Source organism: Cyclopterus lumpus, chromosome 21 (genome assembly GCF_009769545.1).
Source record: "Cyclopterus lumpus isolate fCycLum1 chromosome 21, fCycLum1.pri, whole genome shotgun sequence".
Classification (NCBI taxonomy): domain Eukaryota; kingdom Metazoa; phylum Chordata; class Actinopteri; order Perciformes; family Cyclopteridae; genus Cyclopterus; species Cyclopterus lumpus.
Window position 1 is genome coordinate 22,481,956 of NC_046986.1, and position 25,000 is coordinate 22,506,955.

At 49.5% G+C, this 25,000-nt stretch overlaps 1 protein-coding gene across 4 annotated transcripts in view; it reads left to right on the plus strand.

The window, feature by feature from the left end:
- The window catches only part of si:dkey-100n23.5 (cyclic AMP receptor 1), a 56,353-nt gene that overhangs the window by 30,698 nt on the left and 655 nt on the right, over positions 1-25,000 (plus strand). For 2 of the 4 annotated variants that reach the window (XM_034561108.1, XM_034561110.1), the window contains 2 exons: positions 9,193-9,340; positions 21,198-23,227. In XM_034561108.1, the coding sequence (XP_034416999.1) occupies positions 9,193-9,340; positions 21,198-21,365 (316 nt within the window). In that variant the 3' untranslated portion in view covers positions 21,366-23,227. Of the gene's footprint in view, positions 1-9,192; positions 9,341-21,197; positions 23,228-25,000 lie in introns of those variants that run through there. The other 2 variants (XR_004611772.1, XM_034561109.1) reach the window with 2 other exon arrangements.

Sequence of the window (25,000 nt, forward strand, 5' to 3'; positions counted from 1 at the left end):
CCTCCCAGTTCTTTCTGCCCCCCCCCCCCCCCCCCCCCCCCCCTGATGCCGCGTGTGGGTTTCGTGGTGTCTATAGGCCTATACGTGCTTGCAGGGGATTTTTGTAAGGGCTCCCTACAGCGCCTAAGCCCCCCCCCCACCCCCCCCTCTGCCGCCTTTCTCTGGAGGAGATCTGATTTCCCCGCTCCAGGCGAGCAGTGAGAACAAGACAGTGTGTGTGCGCGCGTCTGTGTGCTTCAGTGTGCTTTTTGTGTGTGTGTGTGTGTGTGTGTGTGTGCACCCGCACGCGCAACCCGGGCCAGGCAGACCTTCCCCATCTCCGCTCGGCGCTTTGAAAAACGAGGGAGGAAATCTCAGAGCAGCAGTTATTATTCATCCCTCAAAGCAAACGGGGAGGAGGCGGGGGAGGGGGAGGTGGAGGGAGGGAGGGATGCTCGGATGGAGGGAGGAAGAAAGAGAGAGCCAAACGGGAGGGATGAAGAGGGGGGAGGGGGGGATACATTAACTCTTATCTCACTGTATTCGGCATTCTGCATCCCAGGATGCGCTCTCTCTCTCTCTCTCTCTCTCTCTCTCTCTCCCCGGCTTTCTCTTGCCTTTCTACATTCCCTTCCTTCCGTTCCTCGCCTCTCGGAATATCTTGCATTCAGCGCGCATAGATGTGTGTGTGTGTGTGTGCGCGTGTGTGTGCGTGCGTGTGTGTGTGTGTGTGTGTGTGGGCTGCTGTGTGGTTTCTACTGTATACCCTAATGTCTTTTATGGTGTATTTTGTAGGGCTGTGCCAAAATATCGATTTATCTCACTATCGCAATCATTATTTTAAACGATAGTGTATCGATATGTCCACGACTTTTATCGATACATTTACACCCTAAAAAAAATCCTGTTTCAAATGGATTTCAAATGTCAAAATTAATTTGCCTCGAATGCCTGCGTGTCAAAAAACCTCCTCCTCCGCTCCGACACCGCTAGATGTCGCTGCCTATTTCCCTCCAAGCTAGGGCGCGTGACCTCCTGGCCCGTCACACGATCCGGTCAAAAACACAACATGGCGTCTCACAAGCAAGCGGCCGTATCCGGTAGAGCGGCGCCCTCATTCCCGCCGACGCATGGTGGCTGTAGCAGTGCAGTGCCCAGGATTTACGAAGAGGTGACGAAACGTGTCAAAACAACCCCCCCCCCCCCCCTTCCCCCCTCCCCTTCTCCAGAGAGAGAGTAGGCCTGACGTGCGATGTCAGACGACCAGACTACCGCGTCATATGCTACGCTTACGTCACACCACATCACGCCACCACAGCGCGAGAGCCGTCCAGGCTGAACCTGGAGGAACGGGACATAAATGGGAAGGACGCAGCCATTGTGATTGACAACTTCACTGAATGCACTTAATTTCATATGATAAATATAGGGAAAGAATACACAATGTATTTTTTAATTTTCAACGGAAGTCGTGGCAAGTGCATTTTAGTAAAAGTGTTGTTCAGTGACTCAATAAGAATACAACATGCACTTTATTTTCATATACTTTTTTATGGCATGTACATTTCAGTGTGTTCTCTGCTGTGCAATGCAAATACCCTTTGAAGTAGTTTTGATGCAATTTGTTAATGCAAGTTATTAATATAATACTAATATATTAGACTATCCAGGTGGCACATGGCAAGTTGTATTTTCAGTTCTATTTTTAAAATCTCCTTTAAAATTGTTTTGTTTTTTTCAGTATGTATCGTATCACAATATGCCGCGATGTATTGTTTCACGACACGTGCACCGCTTTCCGATACACAGCCCTAATATTCCTCAGATACCGAAACGTACGATGTAAGGTTTCCACTCTTATCTTTATTTATAGTCTTTTTTTATCTCATCACATTAAATTTCCTGTGTTTACTATGTTTGATATAACTTGGTGGTCTGTTTTTGAGACTCGGGGCAAAACTATAATTTCTCCCCCTTGTTGTGTGGCCTTGATGTCTGATCTTTGCAGAAGGGGGTCTCCAGGTTTCCGTGACTTGTTTCCAGGGGGTTGGCTCGCCATCAAAATCCGAATTAGCTAAATTAGATTTAAATCTCTTACGCGAGGATTTTGCCAATTAAAAAAAAAAGCATGTTGGATGATCAGATTATTCTTGCCATTTTCTTTATACATTTCACATTCTCTCAGCCCCCTGATCGCCTGTGTGATATGTGGCCTAGATTGTGTGTGTGTGTGTGTGTGTGTGTGTGTGTGTGTGTGTGTGTGTGGGGGGGGGGGGATTGCGTCTCAGGCAGCGATCACTTTGTAACCGGAGACGGAGAGCCCCGTAGCCATTCGTCTCCCGTTGAGCAGCAGCAGCGCCGCTCTGCTATTCATCCCCATTTAGCGAGACGGAGAGCTGGCCTACAGGGCTGTGTGAAACACACACAGGGCAGGCACCCACGCCGTGGCTGGACACACACTCACACGCACATAGAGGCTCTGGATTTAATTTTTTAGTGGACATATGAATACACATTTGCATGCATGTAAATCACTATGTAGATGTAAAATACTCCTATTAAAACACACATGAGATACAGGCACATGCAAAGCATGCAAAGATTAACACACCAACAGGCAAATAAATGATATACAAGTCCTACCTTCATATGAGTTATATTGACGCATAGTCTCTTATATAGGCACACAAACTACATACTGGCACATATATATATATATATATATATGCACATATAGGCACATACATTCATATGGTACCCAAATGCTAAAGGACATACCAGATAACCTCCCTCACACATGCGCACTTATTCACGGGTGCACGCAAACACAAACACGTCCATGCGTTCACGTACCCCCCGCTCCCCCCCACCTCTCTCTCTCTCTCTCCTCCTCCTCCTCCTCTTCTCTCCCCCCCCCCCCCCCCCCCCCCCCCCCCCCCCCCCCCCCCCCCCCCGCTCTTTCAGGCACGTCTTTAAATATTCATCACTCTGGCTGCTCTGAGAGTGCCGTAAACGCTGCCTCACACTCCAGGGAATCGCTAAAGTCTACTCTATCATCTGCTCTCCCTGCCGCTCTCTCTCTCTCTCTCTCTCACACACACACACACACACACACACACTTCTGGCCACAGCAACTCACAGGCATGAGCACCAACAGTCAAAGGCACAGCCAGTGGCATCATTGGACACGCAGACACACGCCGGTTCATGAATCAGGCGCAAGGAAACACATGCGCGGCGGTGGACAATGAGCTGGTTTTGTGTGTGTGTGTGTGTGTGTGTCTGTGTGTGTGTGTGTGTGCGCGCGTGTGTTTACTGGCTGCTCCCCGCACACAGGGTTGAGTGGTGTTGTGTTCCAGGAAACAGGATGTCTCTTTGTTTGGGTTTTATTCTGCCGGTGAACGTTAGCCGCTTCGGTCCCCAAGGTCTGTGTGTGCCTCTTTGTGTGCGTGTGCGTGTGTGTGTGCATACGCTCACACTTTCGTATTTGTGTGTGTGTATGGGGGGGGGGTCGTTTTCTGCACAACATGCCTGCCTGTTTGTGTGTTTCAGTCTGATTCCAGAAATATGTATTTCGCACAGACAAGAAGTGCGTGTGCGTGCACGTGTGTGTGTGCGTGCGTGGGTTTGTGTATAATGGGAGTCACACCCGTAACCGTGACAGTAATCTTTACGTTGACCTTATGATCAAAGTAGATCATGAACATGTCCAAATCCATCAATTTACCCGCTGAGAGTTCACGCGCATTACAGCTTCACGTGCATTGAAGCGGCGGATCACATGTTGTCGCTGGACAATGGGAGGCCTGTCCTCTTGTCTTCGCTGTCCCAAAGGACAGCGCACACCCACACAACTGCCGAGTGGACCACCGACAGCACCTTTTGGGCATGTGTGTCCACAGGTCTGGTCTTCCCTTCTTCTTTGGGTCGGCATGGGGCTCTTTTTTCTCCCGATCCAATGTCCATCATCGAGTCACAGTTCTCAAGAAGTGATTTCTAACTCTGTTCAGTTAAAACTGCAGATGATCAGATCATGCTTTGAAGGATTTGGATTCGCCTCGGTTCAAATTCAATGAAAGGCGATTACGCCCTAAAGCATCATGAAGCATAATTAGACTTTAATGAAGTGTGGCAATTTCTAGTTATTGTTTCCTAGTGTCTGTTTGTGAGAAGTGTTTGTCTTTTGTCATTTCGGTGTTAAATTTTCATTTCTCTAATTGGACCTGAATTTAATTTCAGGGGCATTAAGATCCTATTAATAAGCCTAAACCCCCCCCCGTCCCCCCAACACACACACACACACACTCTCTCTCCATAGGGCACCACGGCTGCAGTGATTTATTCCCATTAAACGAAGGCCGACATCACACCATCTCCTCGGCTCCAACAAGTCGCCCATGCCTCGTCATATCTGGACGCAGCCAAACAGTCACAATGAATCACATTCTGACCGTAACGCAGAGTCGAGGGACTAAGCTCGTTGTTTTTTTGGCAGAAATCCCTTTCAGTCTGAGAAGAATGGGTTAAAAAAAGTTCAGATTTGCTGTCAGTGGTGGCACCGCGGGCCTTGTTTTGGAACTGCCAAAGCATGTGATTTGTCTGGAGGAAGGGGGGAGGAAAAAAATGTAAAAAGTCATGCAGGCAGCCCGAGAGCAGAAGAAGTTCGATCGGGGTCAGGGTGACTTCTCTTTCTGGCCGCCCTCCAGTCCGGGAAGGGGAGTTGTCGTACGCGCTGTTACAGTTCTGCTTCTCCCACAGCGCCCGGGATGAACAATTAGAGGCAGGCGGAAAAAAATGTGAACTCGGCGGCGAGGGGGGAATTGATGGCTGGAGAGTCGTATAGACTGGCAGGGTGAGATATTGGAAGAGATAGAGGAGAGGCAGCGGATGAAGAAAACCCAGAATGTAGAGAGAGAGAGGGAGAGAGAGGTGGAGGGGGGAGGGGGGAGGGGGGGTTCAAAGAGTGACTGACAGCATGATAGATGGAAGCTCTGAATACGTGAGCGAGGCTTCGGAGACGCCGCACGCGTGCTAATGACTGGCTTGGCGCTTACAGGTGGCAGCAGGCGTTCCCACTGAAAGATACACATGTCGGCCTTGCGTCCGAGCGTGTGCGTGCGTGGCTGCGTGTTTTATTGTCGTTGACCATTTGTTTCCGAGACGTACCGTATACACAATACCGTCCCTGTTGTCCAACACCAGGCAGCCAACTGTGGGACTCGCTCGACTGACCGCGCCGCACACACAAAAACCCTGACAGACACACACACACACACACACACACACACACGCACATGCACACACGCACGCACGCACGCACACAGCAGCTCAGCCAGGCATCGCACGCAGCCACACTCTCCTTCCCACTACTGCCTCCCTCATTCATCTTTCATTAGCCCGGCTCACACAGGAGGAACAGCCCCCACCCCGCCTCCTCTTCCTCCTTCTCCTCCATACGCCTCCACCCGTCTCTCCTTCTCCTCCTCCTTCTCTCTCTCTCTCTCTCTCTCTCTCTCTCTCTCTCTCTCTCTCTCTCTCTCTCTCTCTCTCTCTCTCTCTCTCTCTCTCTAACTATCCTCTCGTCTTATCTTGGCTTCTCTTCGCCCGTAATCTCTTTTGTTTGTCTCGGTCATGTCTTGAAATCTGTCTTTTTGGATATCTCCTCCTTCTCCTCCTCATCGTGCTCCTCTCCCTCTCCCTCTGCCTCCTCTGCATTTTTAGTCTTTTGCATTCAGCCTCACTCCTTCAGCCCGCTCCTCCTCCTCCTTCTCCTCCTCCTCCCCTCCTCCTCCTCCTCCTTCTCCTCCTCCATTGCTCTCGGCCCTCATTCCCTTTCGCCGCCTCGCTCTTGCACATTCTCACCTCTTTATCGCGTTCTCCTTTCCTCTTCCACTCTCCCTCTCTCCTTCCTGCGCGGTGCGGTTTCTCTGACACTCGTCCCCCACCCACCCCCTCCCCTCCCTTGCCCTCCCCTCCCTCCCCTCTTCCTGTCTCTCTCTCTCGCCTGCTCTTTCATTCTTCCTTTCATTTCGCTCTCCGTCTCTCCCTCGATGGAGGGGAAAGGCTCTTCGCCTCTAATTGCGGCTGTTCCGTTGCCATGGCGCGTGTTGCTCGGCGCTGCGAGGTGGTGTGTGTGTGTGTGTGTGTGTGTGTCTGTGTGTGTGTGTGTGTGTGGCAGGCAGATGATTGCTTGCTGCCAGCTCTCGTTTCCCGGACGCCGATCGCATTTCTTTGCGGCAGCAGGAAAAAAAAAAAATGAGACGCCAGAAATAGCCCCCCTTCACACAGACCCACTCACTCTCACCACTGCGCTGTCAGAGAAACACGCACGCGCACACATGCACACACACACACACACACGCACACACAGAACACACATCCACTGCATTTCCTCTCCATCTGACATCCTCGATGCATATGACCTAGGTTAGACTGTACGCACACACCTATAAGCACATGCACAGGCAGCGCTGTGCTTGTGTGTGTGTGTGTTTGTATGCATGTCCACTTGTGTCCCATTTCCTCCGCGTGTGTGTGTGTGTGTGTGTGTGTGTGTGTGTGTGTGTGTGTGTGTGTGTGTGTGTTTCCCCCGCGTCTCTAAGGAGGTTGCGCGGGGACTCCTGATTTATTTCACCTTTAATGGGAAGTGAAATGAATGTGAGCAGCAGCTGGTCTGGTCCTCGGAGATACAGCAGCAGTAGGCCAACCCAGAAAATAGGCGACGGCGCTCCGAAAACGGTCGTCACTCCGACAAGTGCCAGGACACGCCGCTCCACTAGCGGCACGGTTGGTTTTCTTTTAAGCCGCATTTAGGCATTTAGTCAACACCATTACCCAGAAAGACCAAGTTCTGTCTCCGTCTTCGGACGGCCCAACCGGCGGCCTCCTTTTTTCCTGCCACAAGTTTTCAAAGGGTTTGCCGGAAGGTAAAACGAAGACAGATTAGCAGCAAATAAACCTTACAACCTGATGCTGCAAAAGAGGATAAGAGAGGATTATAACCAGATTTGCGGACGGATCTCCATAATCATCTTGTGTGCCGCTCACCTGCAGCTCTCACTGGGGTTTTTCAGGGGAAGTTGAAAAGATCATAATGATGTGCTCGCTTAGTTTGACAAAGGAAAAGTGCCTCCAAACTGTAATTTCAAGGTGCCGTGTTTTTTCGACATTCACGGGACGGAGGAGGGCTGGGCAACAAACCCAAGTCCAAAGTCACGTCGGCACGTTTGGTCGCGTGTGCCTCTGAAAGCAAATAAAGAATCACGAAGGCTGCGTTCGCACTCCGACAACAAAGCAACAGGCTCCAAGTCCTGTTCAGTTGTTGTCAGGACGTAATCAACTGCGAGCACCTGTTTGTCTAGTTGTGATTGTAACGGGAGTGTTGCATGGATGGCAGTTGGCCACACAGTTGCTGGTGCGGAGAAATCAAATGTTGTGGCACACGTTGGTTTACAGAGCCACATCAAGCCGTAAACTCAAGCAATTTGTTCCAAAAAGCTAAAACACGACGGGTAATAAGACGCGTCAATAGCGAAGAAAAAGTAACGCACTAAACGCGTTCCTCAAATGTGTATTCAAAACTTATTTTGATCGGTACATTGGTGAAACAGAGATTCAGTCATGAAAAATGCATTGCTCAGATACTTTCAAAAATATATGGTTTGTAGTTACCAATGAAAATGTTGCCGTCCATCTTCATGTGGATTTTAGGTTCTACAGGCCAGCAATAAGTCGTATTATTGTCACGTTAACTGCGATCTCTTTGTGTGTTTGCACCAAACGATCGACACCATGCCAAAAAACCACATTTCTCATGAATTCACTCTTCTTTTTCCGGAAATGAATTGGTCTTAAAATATATGATAGAAATATGATTTTATTGAAAGATTTATGCTAAAAGAAGATGTAGACAAGTCGGCCGTAGATGAATCTGCACAGTGTGGATATCGCCTCGTTTACAGATTTATGTGTTGCAGCGTGGCTGTGGTCACGATGCGTTTGTCTGGAGAAGTTGTGCAGTGACTAACGGGGAGAATAATTCAAAACACAATATTTCAACAAAATGAATGTCATTTTAGAAGGGATTCTTTTCCTCAAATGGTTTGGTTTTTGTATCCTCCTTCCCTGGGGAGGGGGAGGGGGGGGGGGGGATACGGTGTGCTCGGGGACGACCCTGAGGTCAACCACCGGGGCGACTCAGTCCCCCCCCACCCCTCCCCCCGCGTGTGCACCTGACCCGGCACCGCAGCTCTCGGAGGGAGAAACGCTCTGAGCTGCGTGCGGTTTAGATTCTCTGGCTAATAGATCAATAAAAGACATTAGCGGCGGGCTAACCCGACGAGCAGCGCTAATACAGGGTTAATCCAGGGTTAATGGCTGAGCGGCGTCGCCCTCGGAGGCAGCCATTAGTTTGCAGCCCCTCCGCAAAATATCAGGTTCTCCTTCTAGTCATACCCCGGGCGCCCAGGGAGCGATATGGGCGCAGGGAGGGGAATTGAAAAGAGAAGAATCGAGGATCGCCCTCGCGAGTCGAGATGAAAATGAGATAGCCAGACGGATGAAACTGAATACAAAGAAATGGGAGAGATCTCGTAGCAAGAATGGGAGGGGGGTGGGGGGCACGGAATGAAAAAGAAGGAGAGGATGGAACGATGAGAAATTGTGGTAGAAGCAGGAAGCTGAGATGAGAGAGGGGAGAGGGGAGCCGAGGAAGGGGAGTCGAGCGCTACACTTCTCCCTGTCCTTGTAAAGTGCTGCGTGCTGTCGAGGCGGCAGCCAAGAATGTGTCAGCCCGGCCATCTCACGCTGCCTAATGGGCTCTTAAACGCTGATATAAAGCTTGCCCGCTCTTTTGCCCTCCCCTTTTCCCTCTCCCTCACTCTCTCTCTCTCTCTCTCTCTCTCTCTCTTTTCCTGCCTTCGCCACTCGCTCTCATTACCTCCCCGTTCTCGCCCTGTCCCTCAGTCTGTCACTCACTTGTCCTCTCCCTCTCTTCCTCCCTCTTTTCCGGCTCTCTGTCGATCAACATCTCGCTCGCCGTCTTTCCCCCTGTTTTTCTTCTTCTTTCCTCTGTTGCTGCCTTTCCGCTTGTTCTGACTTCTCCATCAATTACTCCATCCTCACCTCTGAAGCTCTCACGCAGGTTGTCTCTTTATTTACAACTATTTTATGGATGAACTCGATGCTTCTGTCTCCCCTTTCCCCCGCCTACAGGCTCCATAATGCCTTCTACCCACAGGATCCGTCCTTCCCGCTCACCCTGTTGCACGTCCTGTCGGTCCCGCTCCACGGCCTGGCCAATGCGTTTGTCTTTGGCCTGGATAGGGATTGGTGGAGCCTGCTGAGCCCCACTGGCATGCAGGTACAGCTGCTGCACACACACACACACACACACACAGGCCCGTTCAGAAATGCGAGTCCCTACGTGAATGTGTTTGGAACTTGACTGATGGATTGATGTCTGAATACGTCCTCGAGTCAATCTTTCTGTAAAAGATCGGACCTGGTTACATTTTTGGTAACACTTCCATTTACATTATGGAGATATGTGTTTGACAACGACAGTAAAAGTCACGCAACTTCAGTAATGGCACTTATTTATTATTTTCCTGAACCTAACTAAGTAGTTTTGTTGCCTAAACCTAGCTGAGTGTTTTCCCCGCGAAGGTTGAGGAGGTTCATTAAAAAAAAATCGGATGCATGTAACAAGCGGAAATTGACATTGTTGCAAAACACATACGGAAAATGAGGAGTAACGTCATGTTAGATGACATTGCTAATGTGCGGATGCTGAGCAGGTATACTGTTTAGCAAATTTTCCATCTTAGTTAGCATGCTAACACACTAAACTAGATGGAACATGGCTAATTAGCACAAAACACAAAGTACTGCTGAGAGTTCCCACGTTTTGCAGGTGTTTGATCGTAAATCAGATTTGATGGTGACACTAAAAAGTCAGAGAACACCATCGGTATTACAATCCCTCCTGAGAGAGGCGTGAATGCCTGTCCCACATTTGCTCGCGATCCATTCACGAGTTGTCGAGTCCCAAGGCTTCATCCTCTGGTTACCCGTCTCCACGTATGTCGGTATTTAATTGAATGGCAATCTATGCAACTGTTCATGCCTCACAGGGGCGCTACAAGGAAGCCCAGGTAACCCAGAGTCATTAGGATTCATCCTCTGCAGACATGTAAGGAAAAGGCAATAACTTTAAGAAATAGATGCAGCCACTCATTAGTGGTGTATCGCAGATTAGGTACACAGTTCAACCATCATAGTGTGAAATACAGTTTTACTGGCCATTGCCACCGATGGCCAGTAAAACCAATAGTTGTGAGCAACAAATCGGTACAGCGAGCAATGCTGGGAGCCCGAGCTCTTGGCAGCTTATGATCCATCATTAAAACAGTTAATTCCAAGATTTGTTTTATCAATAACAAATATAATCTTCTATTTCCTAATCATTTGAATGTTGTGTTCTAATGCAAATAACCACTAAGGGTGATTGTAATGAAGTAAAAGGCTAACATTTAGAATGATGGTTTACACATAAATGATCAGCATCGGCCAATGTGGATTATCAGCGAGCTGCAGTTGGTATCGGCAGCAAAAAAAAAACATAATCGCTGTGTCTCTAAAAATGATATTTGCTCCCGCTTTTCTTTGGTGTCGGGCCCCTGACTCAAAACCCTGATACAACCTGATTCGTGGACTTTATGATCCGTTGCATTCCTATCAGCAATTCCACAGATTCCATCATATTGCCATCTGTCCATCTGTGCTCAGCAGTGTACCTGGCAGGGTCACAGGTGGCTGAGGCCTATCCCAGCATGCTTTGGGTGAAAGGCCCGTGACTGAATTGTGAAATCTAAAGTAGAAACACATGTGGAGACAGATGTTTCCCAAAGACTTCCGCTTGCAGGACTTAAAGCTGTTCCGGGAATCTAATTAGAGCGTACCAACGCTGCTAATATTGACCATGCTCTGTATGCAGCTCTACAAATGAGCTCCGTCTATAATGAGGTGTTCAATTGGAGGAGATCGGCCAATAACGCCTCCACACTGAGCTCATAGTGTGGAGCACCATGACTGCAGAGCTGAGGGTGTTTTCAGCAGAAAACAAGGGCTGTCCGTACCCCTCTGGAACTCCTGGTGGCGCTGTGCTAACCAGCACCACAGGTGTCCGGTGGAGACGGGGTATCCGTGCTATTGGTAGTAGCAGTAATAAATTCATACTGATGAATGGCCGAAACAATGAGCTGGCAACCAACTTGAAAAGCAGTGGAAATTTGTGAAGCAGTAATGCTCCACAGATGGTTTTCCTGAGTTCTTTACGGTCGGAAACACAATATGTTTTTATTTTGGACTGCAGATCAAACCCTTTGTATTTCATGATCGCTGTGAAAGAAGAAAGAGGCCAAGCAACATATTTCGCATAAATGAGTGTTAAGCGATGTGCTAATCCCACAACACCTCAATTCAAAAAGAAATGTACCATCTTTTTAGTCATCCTCCAAGTTCCTCTCTTCAGAATTTAGCCTGCTTAACTTTACAAATTGTCTTCCACCATCTGTCACAGGTGTTCACAAATCACCTGCACGGGAAATAACGGTTGGGTCTGATGCCAAAATATTTAAAGAGTACACGTCCCTAAGTCTTTCTTTTTTGGGGGGTTTCTATCGCAAATCAAGCTTTTAGGGAAATGTAATGAAGGCCAAATCACCAGACGGAAAATGCTTTTTGTTTTACATTTGCACGGCAAAACCTCATTGGTGCATTTCAATAAACACCACAATCAATACAATTCTCCACAGATTTGTCTCAATCCACAAACACCAGGCAGCATCTGCGGATATGAGCCACAGCTGATATTGAACCACAAAGGAAAAAAAAGTCCCCGTGGTTCACGCGTACACACACACACACACACACACACACACACACACGTGTTGTCACCTACTCAGTGTCGCCAGCCACGTTGAAAACGGGTCACGAGCGCAATGTGGAAGACTGGAATGTGTGGTATGACCTTCAACCCAAATGTCAATGTTGCACTGTGGCGAGTCGAGGGGGGGGGGAGGCACACGGAGAGACAGAGGAGTGAAGTGGAATCTCAATGTGTTCGTAAATCACAGAGAAAATGCTGTTTGTGTGTGTCAGGGAGAGAGAGAGCGAGAGAGAGAGAGAGAAGGCGAGAAAGAAGACGACAGAGAGCGAGCGAGAGAGAGAGGAGAGAGAGAGACGGGCGGCGTGCGCGTGTGTTCGTGCTCTATCGTGACTAACAGCCGGTTGTTATTCATCTTGGCATGCGGCTCCCAGCAGCCCCCACACATCAGGTGCGAGATTGGCGGAGGAGAGGAGGGGTAAGGGGGAGGGGGGGGCGAGCGTCAAAGCATTCCTCCCTCAACGCAACAAATCTGCACTTTGGTACCAGATACCCCCCCCACCCCTCCTAAGCCTGCCTCCTCCAGCTCACTCTCTGGCTCTCTGCCTCTCTGCCGCTTGCCTGCGGTGCATTTACGTGCGTCTCAAGGGACCGGCTCGGGTCCTGATACACAACTCGTACGCCTTATGCGCGTTAAAAGAGTTGCCGGTTCCTCCTCACCGCACTTTCCATTCAAGGATCCCCTCCTGAGCGTGAGAAATAAGAGACAAAATCCACAGTTTTTGGATCTTTTAAGCAGGCAAAAAAAAATATCTTGCACACAAATCCGAATCCTTTTTGTCTACGTTTGTGATTCTTTCTTCACGACGTTAATAACGCGCGTTGGCATCTCGGAAAAAGGGAGAAAAGGCTCCGTGAAAGGCCGGCGAGCACCTGGAAGCATTTTGGGATTTAATAGCTTAATTGCTTGTTTTTACAAGAAGAAGGTGAAGTATTTCGCGGATGCATTGTGCGCCAGAAGTTAACAGCCGCGAGCTGAGGAACTATACGAGCCGATCAGCCGACACACTTTAAGTTGGTATGCGATCGCGTCCACGGCCACGGGAGAGTAGAAGGGGAGGCACAGAGGGAGAGACGTGAGGCAAAGATACTGCGTGAGGGGAAAGGGACGCCGGCGTTCTGCAACCAACGGGAAGATGAATCCGTGTCCGAGGACATCGTTACCCAATCACAAATAAACGTCCATAAAGCCGCTTAGGAATCACAGGAAAAGACGCTCCAATAGCTCCAGAACTGAGGATTCTCTTTTGTCTCAAAGTGATCTGGTTATGGTCGTCTGTCCGTTGCTAAACTAAAACAAATGACAAATAGCTTATTTGGCAAATACTAAGGAACGTGTAGGATTTCCTTTAAAAACTAGGTATAGACCAAAATAATCCATCTCAACTCTCATTATGACCCAACAATCTCTGAACCCACAGCTATGGGCCTGGCGTCCGGGCTATTTGTCTCAGGGTTCCGGTGCAGTCAGCGAATATCCAATATACATCCACATACCAGGACTTCTTTTGCAGGCTTCTCGTTTTTTTTCATTCCGATTAGCAACTTGAGATGCGAGATTTGAGTTTGAGTTGAGAGACGTTGTCCACAAACAGTTTTTTTTTCACATATAGCCGGTTAACAAGCTCATTCTAAACCAATTAAAAGCTAAATCGTGGTCAGAAGATAGCCGCTGGGTTCCCAGATTGAATTTCTCCGACACCAGAATCCTAACCCGTTGCCTACATGTGAATGCAATCTGTTCATAGGGATTAGTGTCCCGCTCGTAGTGTGTGTGGCGCTGCCTGTATGGGATTCTTCTCTTTTATTTTATTTTATTTATCGTGACATTTCTAAAAAAAACAACTAGCGATTGGGGGACAAATTGTGAACAAGCTACGAAAACGGCGGTTCAGTCTATGGATATTAATGTGATATTTCTATTCTATTTTAAAGACCTGCATCTGAAGCCTTGTCACAGACATCTGAATCAACACCCCCCTCTATGTGTTCAGTCACTCCAACAGGTTTGGTGATAACAAGCAGGCGGAGAAGAGCTGCGGTTGGAGAAACAGCCGACCAGCCAGAGCTGTGTAGATTAACAATGGGAATGCCATCCTCCTACAGAGCCCAGCTAGCTGCCCGCGCTACATTCGCAACAAATTGCAACAGGAAAATGGCGATGAGTACGCATTAGGGCGACGTGACGTGTTTGTGTACATTCCTACAGAATTACCCACATTTTTTTCATGCTGTGAAACGCGCCGGGGGAACTGCGCAGCTGTAAACGGAAAAGGACACGTCACGACCGGCCGATTGGTTACACCCTGATGACCCTCAGGGTGTTCTTCGCTGATTGAGATGTAGCCCTCAAATCAGCACAGCACCAACCTGTGCTGCTAGAAAAGACCATGAACATTGCTTTTCATCTCATTGCTCTCCTTCAGGCGGAAGACATGTGAAAAACATGTCTCCAAATTGTAACTTTTTCAACGCCAACATAAACGGCTTTATGCTCCTTCTGCTTGGTGACCTTCTTTCAGACCGGTTCAGAACTGATTCGTGTTTCAAAACTACAATTTAGCCGATCGCAAACTAGAGTGAATGGTTTGGAGTAGGAGTCTAAAGAGAAATAATGCCTCTTTGCTGTGTATTGGATTGAGAATCAAACCCCCCCTCCCCGCTGCTTGTTCCTGTGCTAAAAAGCCCTCGGACATCTGCAACTACAACCTGCACTAAACTCACCTCCTCCTGATTGCTCACCTCGCCTAATCACCCGCGAAACCAGATTTCTGGTGTCTCGTGGTCATGTGAAGTGTTTCTCCGCCTCGTGTCTCTCGCTCTAGCTCGCCCTCCGTTGTTGTGTTGTTTTTCTCTCTCTTCCTCGCAGCCTTCGACTCTCTTCCTCCCTCTCTCCGCCTATATCTCCATCTCTCTGTTCCCATGCCTCTTCTGTTCCCTTCGTCCTGTTACAGCATCTCTGGCATTTATCTCTCTTACATTATTTCCGCCGCTCTCCTTTGTGTAGCGTCTGCCTCCCACCTGTGTACTCTCCCTCTCGCCCCTCCTCCCTCCTTCTTCCATTCTTTTCCTTCCCTGATATTGATCTGCATTCAAGCCATGCAGCTTGAACCGCCTGTAGCTGCAATGAGCTCACCACTTTTTCTTCTTCTTCTTCTTCTTCTTCTTCTTCTTCTTGTCCTCCTCCATGCAGGGATAAGATGCTCCCAATCCCCACAGGTCTCACTGTCGCTGCAGTCTTAAAAAACGTCCTCACCAAGCCAGCTCATTAAAAAAAAAATAATAATTGTGTTTAAACGACGTGCTTCGCTGCAGGTCGTTTTATGGAAAAAAAATAATTTCTTTTTTTTCTTCTTTTTGGCCAGTGTTTGGTACACTATGCTTTCCAGCCATCGCTGTTCTTATCCAGCATTCGTCGCTATACCTACGAAAAATATGCTAGATGTCACACGAACCGTCATATGAGGACATGTTGCACAAGGACGTTGCTAATGCGTAGCAGGTATATTGTTCAGCTAATTTTCCATCTTGGTTTAGTGTGTTAGCATACAAATGTTAGCACTAGACTAAGATTGAAACATTGCTAATTAGCACTAAACACCATAGTTTTGTTGCCTAAACTTAGCCTAGTTTTTTCCTGTGAAGACGGAGGTCTTGCTTGCAACGAGCGGAAATAGACGAAAGACGCGGAGTAACTCATCGTAAGATCTCTTACTTACCGCTGGTTTTAAGCACTGGTCGATAGCCTGGATACTCTGCTGACTCCGCTTTACTTTCAACGTTCCGCCCTCCTTGGCTCTCTGTGATCACCTGCTGTGTTTGAAAACAGTCTAAGTATTTTTCTGTTTCTGCTGTCAAACCAGTTGGGACCCGGTGAATTGTAGGTCATTAAAGTCACCTGTTAACCAGACGGACAGCAGTTTTAAAATCCTCTGACACAATCAGCAGGAGCACTGGGGTTGATCATACCTTTAGTGCTGGCTTGACTATTTTGACATTTGAAATAAGTCGGTCCTCTGACGGGCTTAGAACATTGCTTTCACACCGGACCTGTCGGGTTCAGCTAAAACCAACTCATGCCCGTTTGCGGTTGGATTGGCAGGTGTGAGATCCATCGGTTGACCCTGTGGTTCGAACAACCGAATCCTGGTCCAATCGACCCTCTGGTTCGAACAACCGAATCCCGGTCCAGTCGACCCTCTGGTTCGAACAACCGAATCCTGGTCCAATCGACCCTCTGGTTCGAACAACCGAATCCTGGTCCAGTCGACCCTCTGGTTCGAACAACCGAATCCTGGTCCAATCGACCCTCTGGTTCGAACAACCGAATCCCGGTCCAGTCGACCCTGTGGTTCGAACAACCGAATCCTGGTCCAATCGACCCTCTGGTTCGAACAACCGAATCCTGGTCCAGTCGACCCTGTGGTTCGAACAACCGAATCCTGGTCCAGTCGACCCTGTAGTTCGAACAACTGAATCCTGGTCCAGTCGACCCTCTGGTTCGAACAACCGAATCCTGGTCCAGTCGACCCTCTGGTTCAAACAACCGAATCCTGGTCCAGCCGACCCTGTAGTTCGAACAACCGAATCCTGGTCCAGTCGACCCTCTGGTTCGAACAACCGAATCCTGGTCCAGTCGACCCTCTGGTTCGAACAACCGAATCCTGGTCCAGTCGACCCTGTAGTTCGAACAACCGAATCCTGGTCCAGTCGACCCTCTGGTTCGAACAACCGAATCCTGGTCCAGTCGACCCTCTGGTTCGAACAACTGAATCCTGGTCCAGTCGACCCTCTGGTTCGAACAACCGAATCCTGGTCCAATCGACCCTCTGGTTCGAACAACCGAATCCTGGTCCAGTCGACCCTGTAGTTCGAACAACCGAATCCTGGTCCAGTCGACCCTGTAGTTCGAACAACTGAATCCTGGTCCAGTCGACCCTCTGGTTCGAACAACCGAATCCTGGTCCAGTCGACCCTCTGGTTCGAACAACTGAATCCTGGTCCAGTCGACCCTCTGGTTCGAACAACCGAATCCTGGTCCAGTCGACCCTCTGGTTCGAACAACCGAATCCCGGTCCAGTCGACCCTCTGGTTCAAACAACCGAATCCTGGTCCAGTCGACCCTCTGGTTCGAACAACCGAATCCCGGTCCAGTCGACCCTCTGGTTCAAACAACCGAATCCTGGTCCAGTCGACCCTGTAGTTCGAACAACCGAATCCTGGTCCAGTCGACCCTCTGGTTCGAACAACCGAATCCCGGTCCAGTCGACCCTGTGGTTCGAACAACCGAATCCTGGTCCAGTCGACCCTGTAGTTCGAACAACCGAATCCTGGTCCAGTCGACCCTCTGGTTCGAACAACCGAATCCTGGTCCAGTCGACCCTCTGGTTCGAACAACCGAATCCTGGTCCAGTCGACCCTCTGGTTCGAACAACCGAATCCTGGTCCAGTCGACCCTCTGGTTCAAACAACCGAATCCTGGTCCAGTCGACCCTGTAGTTCGAACAACCGAATCCTGGTCCAGTCGACCCTGTAGTTCGAACAACCGAATCCTGGTCCAGTCGACCCTCTGGTTCGAACAACCGAATCCTGGTCCAGTCGACCCTCTGGTTCGAACAACCGAATCCTGGTCCAGTCGACCCTCTGGTTCGAACAACCGAATCCTGGTCCAGTCGACCCTCTGGTTCAAACAACCGAATCCTGGTCCAGTCGACCCTGTAGTTCGAACAACCGAATCCTGGTCCAGTCGACCCTCTGGTTCGAACAACCGAATCCTGGTCCAGTCGACCCTGTAGTTCGAACAACCGAATCCTGGTCCAGTCGACCCTCTGGTTCGAACAACCGAATCCTGGTCCAGTCGACCCTCTGGTTCGAACAACTGAATCCTGGTCCAGTCGACCCTCTGGTTCGAACAACCGAATCCTGGTCCAATCGACCCTCTGGTTCGAACAACCGAATCCTGGTCCAGTCGACCCTGTAGTTCGAACAACCGAATCCTGGTCCAGTCGACCCTGTAGTTCGAACAACTGAATCCTGGTCCAGTCGACCCTCTGGTTCGAACAACCGAATCCTGGTCCAGTCGACCCTCTGGTTCGAACAACTGAATCCTGGTCCAGTCGACCCTCTGGTTCGAACAACCGAATCCTGGTCCAGTCGACCCTCTGGTTCGAACAACCGAATCCCGGTCCAGTCGACCCTCTGGTTCAAACAACCGAATCCTGGTCCAGTCGACCCTCTGGTTCGAACAACCGAATCCCGGTCCAGTCGACCCTCTGGTTCAAACAACCGAATCCTGGTCCAGTCGACCCTGTAGTTCGAACAACCGAATCCTGGTCCAGTCGACCCTCTGGTTCGAACAACCGAATCCCGGTCCAGTCGACCCTGTGGTTCGAACAACCGAATCCTGGTCCAGTCGACCCTGTAGTTCGAACAACCGAATCCTGGTCCAGTCGACCCTCTGGTTCGAACAACCGAATCCTGGTCCAGTCGACCCTCTGGTTCGAACAACCGAATCCTGGTCCAATCGACCCTCTGGTTCAAACAACCGAATCCTGGTCCAGTCGACCCTGTAGTTCGAACAACCGAATCCTGGTCCAGTCGACCCTCTGGTTCGAACAACCGAATCCCGGTCCAGTCGACCCTGTGGTTCGAACAACCGAATCCTGGTCCAGTCGACCCTGTAGTTCGAACAACCGAATCCTGGTCCAGTCGACCCTCTGGTTCGAACAACCGAATCCTGGTCCAGTCGACCCTCTGGTTCGAACAACCGAATCCTGGTCCAGTCGACCCTCTGGTTCGAACAACCGAATCCCGGTCCGTTCCCAGGTGCGGTTCGTTTGTGTCGTGGAGGCAAACAAACCAATCCCAGGAATTATTTTTCGCTGACGTGCGAGTTCCGAATGATTTCAAAAGCTGAAATAAATCCATCTGCTGATGGTCTGATCCTCATAAGGCCAGGTATATAACCTATTGATGCAAATCAGCACATGTGCATGTAGGCGCTGGTATTTTGCCGCTTTGAAAGCTGCTCAAACTGCTGTGCCTGTATGTATCCGCCTCTGTGCCCTTTGTCAGTTAATTCAGTCCACTGTCCATTAAGTCCAAACAATCAGTCCTGAACCACTACTGTACAGACACCTCGCGCTCGTGTCCGTGCGCTTAATCTGTAAATAACTTCCATATCCTCATCAGAAGCGTTAGAGTGCTACATGGACGTCTGCCATTTCCCCGTGTGAGTCCTGACGACCACCAGAACTGTCCGACCGCCCTTCATGATCACTCCTCTTGGTTCATTTGTGAAACGTCAGTGTGAACAGGAACCGAAGCGCAACTAAAATGCAACAGTGTATGGTTTTTTTTCACCCTCATTGGTCCAGACTAAATGAACCCGACTACAATCACCCTGAAGTCGTCAGCAGGCAGGCCCCCCCGCCCGCCTTCACGCCAAGTTCACACATACGCCAACTCAAAGTAGCCGACTCTCGCTTTCCTCTCACAAGTGTTGGGTCATGCTAGAAAAAGAAGCACTTTGTACGATGCGCTGTCCCAAAGTGTTGTTTCGCACGGCCACACTCGGAAGACGGAGTAACAAAGTGGCCGCTATAAAGAGGGGGCAGAGGCGACATTTAAATACGGGGATAACGGCGCACATTTTCACACTACAGTCTCTCCTGGAATTTGTCCATAAGCACCTTTCACACAGCCCGTTCAAGGCGGGACATTTGTGCCATTATTCTGCCTCGCTGTTCTGTATAAAAGGAACAGAGTTGTTCCGCTGTTAATGCGGCAGGGGAGGTAGTCAAAGCGCCGAGTCAATGTTTGTGTAAAAAGGGGGCAGCCAGCAGGGCGGGGCTACACACGCTCACGCTACATGCTGACGCTGTTGTGTTACAAGTCACGCCTCTTTTGCTACAGGAATGGTGGCACACTATCTTAAGGGGCAACCTCCAGTTCTGCCAAATTAAACCAATACGGAAGTGTCTTAAAACTTGCATTCTCTCTACCAACCAGCAGCGGGCAACTTCTCTGGTTGTAAAAATAAGTCAGATTGTATAGAAGTCTATGAGAAAATGTCTCTACTTCTCTCTTGATTTATCACCTCAGCAAACATTGTAAGCAAAGTTTATGGTCTCAATCTCTAGTTTCAAGTCTTCTTCAATACAGCACGATGTTCATTTAGTAAATTAATGGTCAATTTAGTCAAACAGACCATAAAGCAGAGTATGATTTAGGGTGGGGCCTACTGTGATTGACAGGTCGCTGCTGCTACTAAAGCCATATACAGAGTCTCTACATCACTCCTCCACATTCCAAATATCGTAACTTCTGTTCATCGGCTGCGAAAAAAACAACATGGCGACTGCTGTAATCCAAGATGGCGACGGCGAACCAATGGGTGGCGTCACCATGACTACGTCGTCCACTTCTTATATATAATCTATGGCCTGGCGCTGTCAAATTGAAAATATGTTAACATTTATACTCGTCTTAAGTGGGTGTGGACGTCTGTTTCAGAAAGTTGCATAAATGGTCGTACACAGCCCCCCCTAACACAACGTGTGGAGGGGGTACCGGGGGTCTCCCAGACTATTCGCCCACCCAGCAAGCTGACGGAGCATACTGGTCCCTTAACAGACGATCAGCCAGCTCTCTTCCTCTCATGAGCCTGAGGCTTGCAAGCCTTTTTAACCCTCTGCATGTGAATTGCATCATTACTGGAGCTCTGATTGGCCACTGCACTGGTGCACGACAAAGCCGTTCCTGTTCAAATGTTTTTCTCTTATTCAAGTCCCGATAGTTCCATGAAGTTACATCGTATTGAGTGCCATTGACCGTGACAGCACGCTTTTCCTCCATTTTGTTTGAAGTACGGTACTTTCATGTCTCTGAGTGGAGTAGAAAATGAAAACAACTGTGCTTCAGTTTCCAGAGGGAGTCAAAAACAAGCGTGTCAGAGGATATTAGCATAAAGCGGAACCTTTTCTCGACTCCTCCGGGTCGGCACTGCTATCTTTGAGTCTTAATCGGCAGCACCAGGATGTCACGTGGAGGTTCAGCTCACAAGTGAGCGGCAGCCTGTCTCGCCTCCAGCATGTGTGAACGTCTGGCGTTTTTGTGTGTATCAACCCACGAGACCATCTTCGAGTATGTAAAACGGCAGCTTAGTGAGGGGGGGTCCATTTGGTTTTGTGCGACCGCACTCTTTCCACCGGTACAAATGGCGTGTGTTGATGTCGAACTCTGCTTGTGTGTTTGTGCCTGTTTTCTCTAGCTGGCTCTGCAGTCGCGGCTGTGTGACAGGACCCGGATCGGAGAGTACCACCCCGGGGCGGTGCGCTACACACAGGCTGACCTGGTCGACCTCAGCGATGACGACGACGATGACACCAACGTGCTCTTCTACTCTCCTGACATGACCCTGAAGGACCGAGGGCCCTGAGAGAGAGAGAGAGAGAGGAGAGGGGGCGAGAGAGAGAGAGAGAGAGAGAGCTAGAGGGAAGCAGCACGAAGGAGGGTCGCAGCCAGCGAGAGATGCAGCGGATTAGAAACCGAGAGGGAGGAACAAGAGGTAGGGAGGGAAGGGAAGGGAAAAGGTTGGGGGGACAGTCGGGCAGATAGAAGGCGGAGATGAGCTGTCAGGTTCCATTATTAATCCCCATCCTTTACTATTTAATATCCTAAAGACACACGCACACACACACACATCGTGAGCAGAGCTGCAGCTCCCTGCAACACTACGGCGAGAGAGGAGCGGCTCTAAAGCTCTTCCTGATGTTCAAGGCGTTTGCTGCAGAGCCAAAGGTCTTACAACAATTCAGCATTCGGCAGCGTTTTGGCATATACCACCCAAAGTGAAACGGTGGGGGAAGGGGACATGACGAACGGCTGAAAGGCAATCATAACACAGTGTTAGTTTAGCATTCGCAGCAATTACCTTTTCACTTCTCTACGGGGGAATTAGGGGAAAACCCGGGCCTTTTAAAAGCCCCCCGTGTGTCAGAAGTTGAAAGCATCTACGCCGAGATTGATCCAGGTTGTGAACTATTTCCTTCCCGATGGGGAAGGGGGGCGATACAGTGGCCATACAAGAAGAATTTGGAAAGGCAAAGCAATCTCTCCTTCCTTGGACACTATCTGTGTTCTTTTCGCACAAGTATTACTTTGAAAGACTGTATGTTGTTGTTGTTTTTTGTACCACTGTATTTATCAACAACCTGTGTGTGTGTGTATATATATATATATATTTTAAGTGTACGATCTATTTTTGTACGTGCCTCGGACCGGAATGTGAAGTTTGGTCCGAAACCATGCTGCTCTCACGGGGACAGTCATAACAATACATCCTAATAATAATGTAAGCTCTACGAACAAGCACAACATCCCACTCGTCATCACGGACACACGGTGCCTGTGTTGGGAACGATGACGTAGCCTCTGATGGTTCATCACCTCATGGCTCTTGTCCCTGGCGCCGAGGGAGGAGGAGGGGGGCATATAGCTGAGGTGTGATTGGCGGGATCGTGGAGTCGCTTTATATTCCACCTCAGCCCGTTTTTTTGTTTTTTTGTTCTTCCACACGTCGAGGTGGTTCCATCACTGTCGGAGCGCGAGCTGCCGCCTGTCAGCTGCCTCTCTGACAAGTTGAACTAATGAACCGACACTTGACCCCCTTTTTACCCTTGAGTTGTCGAGCTCTTCTGCCGGGCGTCAGTGAACACCACAGTGCAACTTTCGTTTGCAGTTCACAGAGCCCTCCCTCCCCCCTCCACACACACACACACACACACACACACACTGTATCTCACACACGTGCACTGTGCCCCCACCCCTCTTTCGGCACTGTTGCTGGTTCTTACTTGACTGTGCACTCCCATCAAATAAATGAGCAGCAGAGACATTTCATAACAAAGCTGAGACTGGCCGTGTTTATTTCATTTTCACATTCATGCAATCCCTCATTCCCTCTCGTGCCCCCCTCCCCTTCCCCTTCCTCCTGTGAAGTGTGTGTGTGTGTGTGTGCGCGCGTGCGGACACGCGCCTTAAGACGTCTCTTAGACCTGTGCGGCTTAAATAATGGATATTAATTATTGGTCGGACCCTGCTGGCCCCCCTGCCGTGTCTCCAAATCTGGTTAACTGGATTTTGATTAATGAAATACGCGCGCCATGTCCTCCAGAAAAAGAAAGACTTTCCTTCCCCCTCCACGCGGGTTCTTCCGCGGAAGCTCGAGCGTCTCGAGCCCCGCGCCCGCCTCCACATAAAGAGCCGGGGAAAATAAGCGAATCTCCCTGTCACGCAAGAAGAATTATTACCCCTCCCGCTACCCCCCTCCCCCCTCCCCCCTCATATCGTCGCATGCGCCGTAATTGGATACAATTTAACACCCCGCGGCCCACGGGCATGTCGGCAGGCGCGCTGCCTGCTATTAGCTCGCCTCGCCTCGCCACCCTATCATTTGTCAGATCTGTGTGTGTGTGTGTGTGTGTGTGTGTGTGTGTGCGCGCGCGCGCGTGTTTGTGTGTGTGTGTGCGCGCGCGCGTGTGTTTGTGTGTGCGCGTGCCTCGAGAAACCGGAGCCATTGTTGGAGTCCGGCCATGACCTAGCTGTGACGCACGGAGAGAGGAAGAGAGAGGGGGGGGGGGGGGGGGGGGGGGGAGCGGCGACAGCAGCAGCAGCCCAGACGCTGGCTGAAAAACAAGCCGGAGCTGTCGCCTCGGAGCGATAGCGAGGCCGGCCCCGATTGGTGTTTTGTCGCTCCCCTCGCGCGGCTTCCCACCGGGATCCTCGGCTGCTGTCTATTAGAGGCCCCAGAGCAGTGTTTACAGGCGGCCGGGGGGAGGGCACAGCCCCCTCCTAAACTCGGCTCACCCGCCGCGTGCACTAAATATAAGGCTGGAGAAGGTTAATGGGGAGATTGCAGCCTTAAAAGTATAAATAATTGACTGGAAGTTGTCGCGTTTAGCCCTTTTATACATCGACTGTTTTAATGAGCTATTGGCTCTGAAGGCTGCTGGTTCTCCACCGGACATGTACAGCTCCTCAGGAATGGGCGGAGCTGCCGTATTTTGGGGCGACCGAGACGAAAAGCGGCATTAGAGTAAGAATAGGCTGCTCCAGCTCATTTTGTATTACCCATAAAAAACGTCAACGTTTTGCCGAGAGATTTAGGATTCAGCCCACGTGCTGCAGCCGCAACAAGTCTGCTGTTACTCTACACACAACACTGAATCCAACAACGTGCTCATCTTGTCCGGAGCTTCAGACGTCCCTTTTCTGTCTGTGGCACTTTTTCTTATACTGAACCGTTCCAAAATAAATGTAAAGTATAATTGTTTTGTTTTTTTTATAAATAAAGGCTCGGTCATTAAAAACTACACAAGTTCTGTAAATCTGGCATTTGTCTGGGACTATTTTAAGTTGTGGATGAATCCACATTTGGTGCCCATAAGGCCGCAGGATGTGTGTGTGTGGGGGGGGGGGGACTCCAAATGAACCATGGTCTTGTTCATTGTAATGAGGAAACGTGTCAGCTTGTGCAACAATACGGCTCCTCGGTGGGTTTGTTGACCATAAGAAATCGGTGATAGTCTTTATTCCATTGAATGCAGGGTATAGCTGTGGATGTATATTATTTCCAAAGGACTAATGTTCTTGCCCCAAAAGATTGTAGAGTGGCTCAGCTCCAATTGTTGCCTCGGCCCCCCCAAACAGGTTTGTCTGGCCAATCAGTGAGCAGGTAAATACAGAGGTATATAATTGATCCCAAATATGTTTCAGCCCTGTTACCAGTGTACAAACCGTCACCAAACCATCTGTGGTTTCCTTTATAGCTATGTGCATTTAATGAAAAGATGGCGCTTCTCTGGATTCCTCACTCTCTTCTTGACACTGACCTTGAATCTGTGATCTTTTTATTTTCCGTTTTATTCTTTCTTTTTCTCGGAGCAGAGTTTCTCAATGGTGCAGGAGCAGTCTTTTGAGTAATTGCACACAACACACGCGTGTGAACAAAATGTTAAAGCTGCACAGTGTGATAATGTTGTGGTTTCCAAAGACCTTTAAAGGCTCGTAATC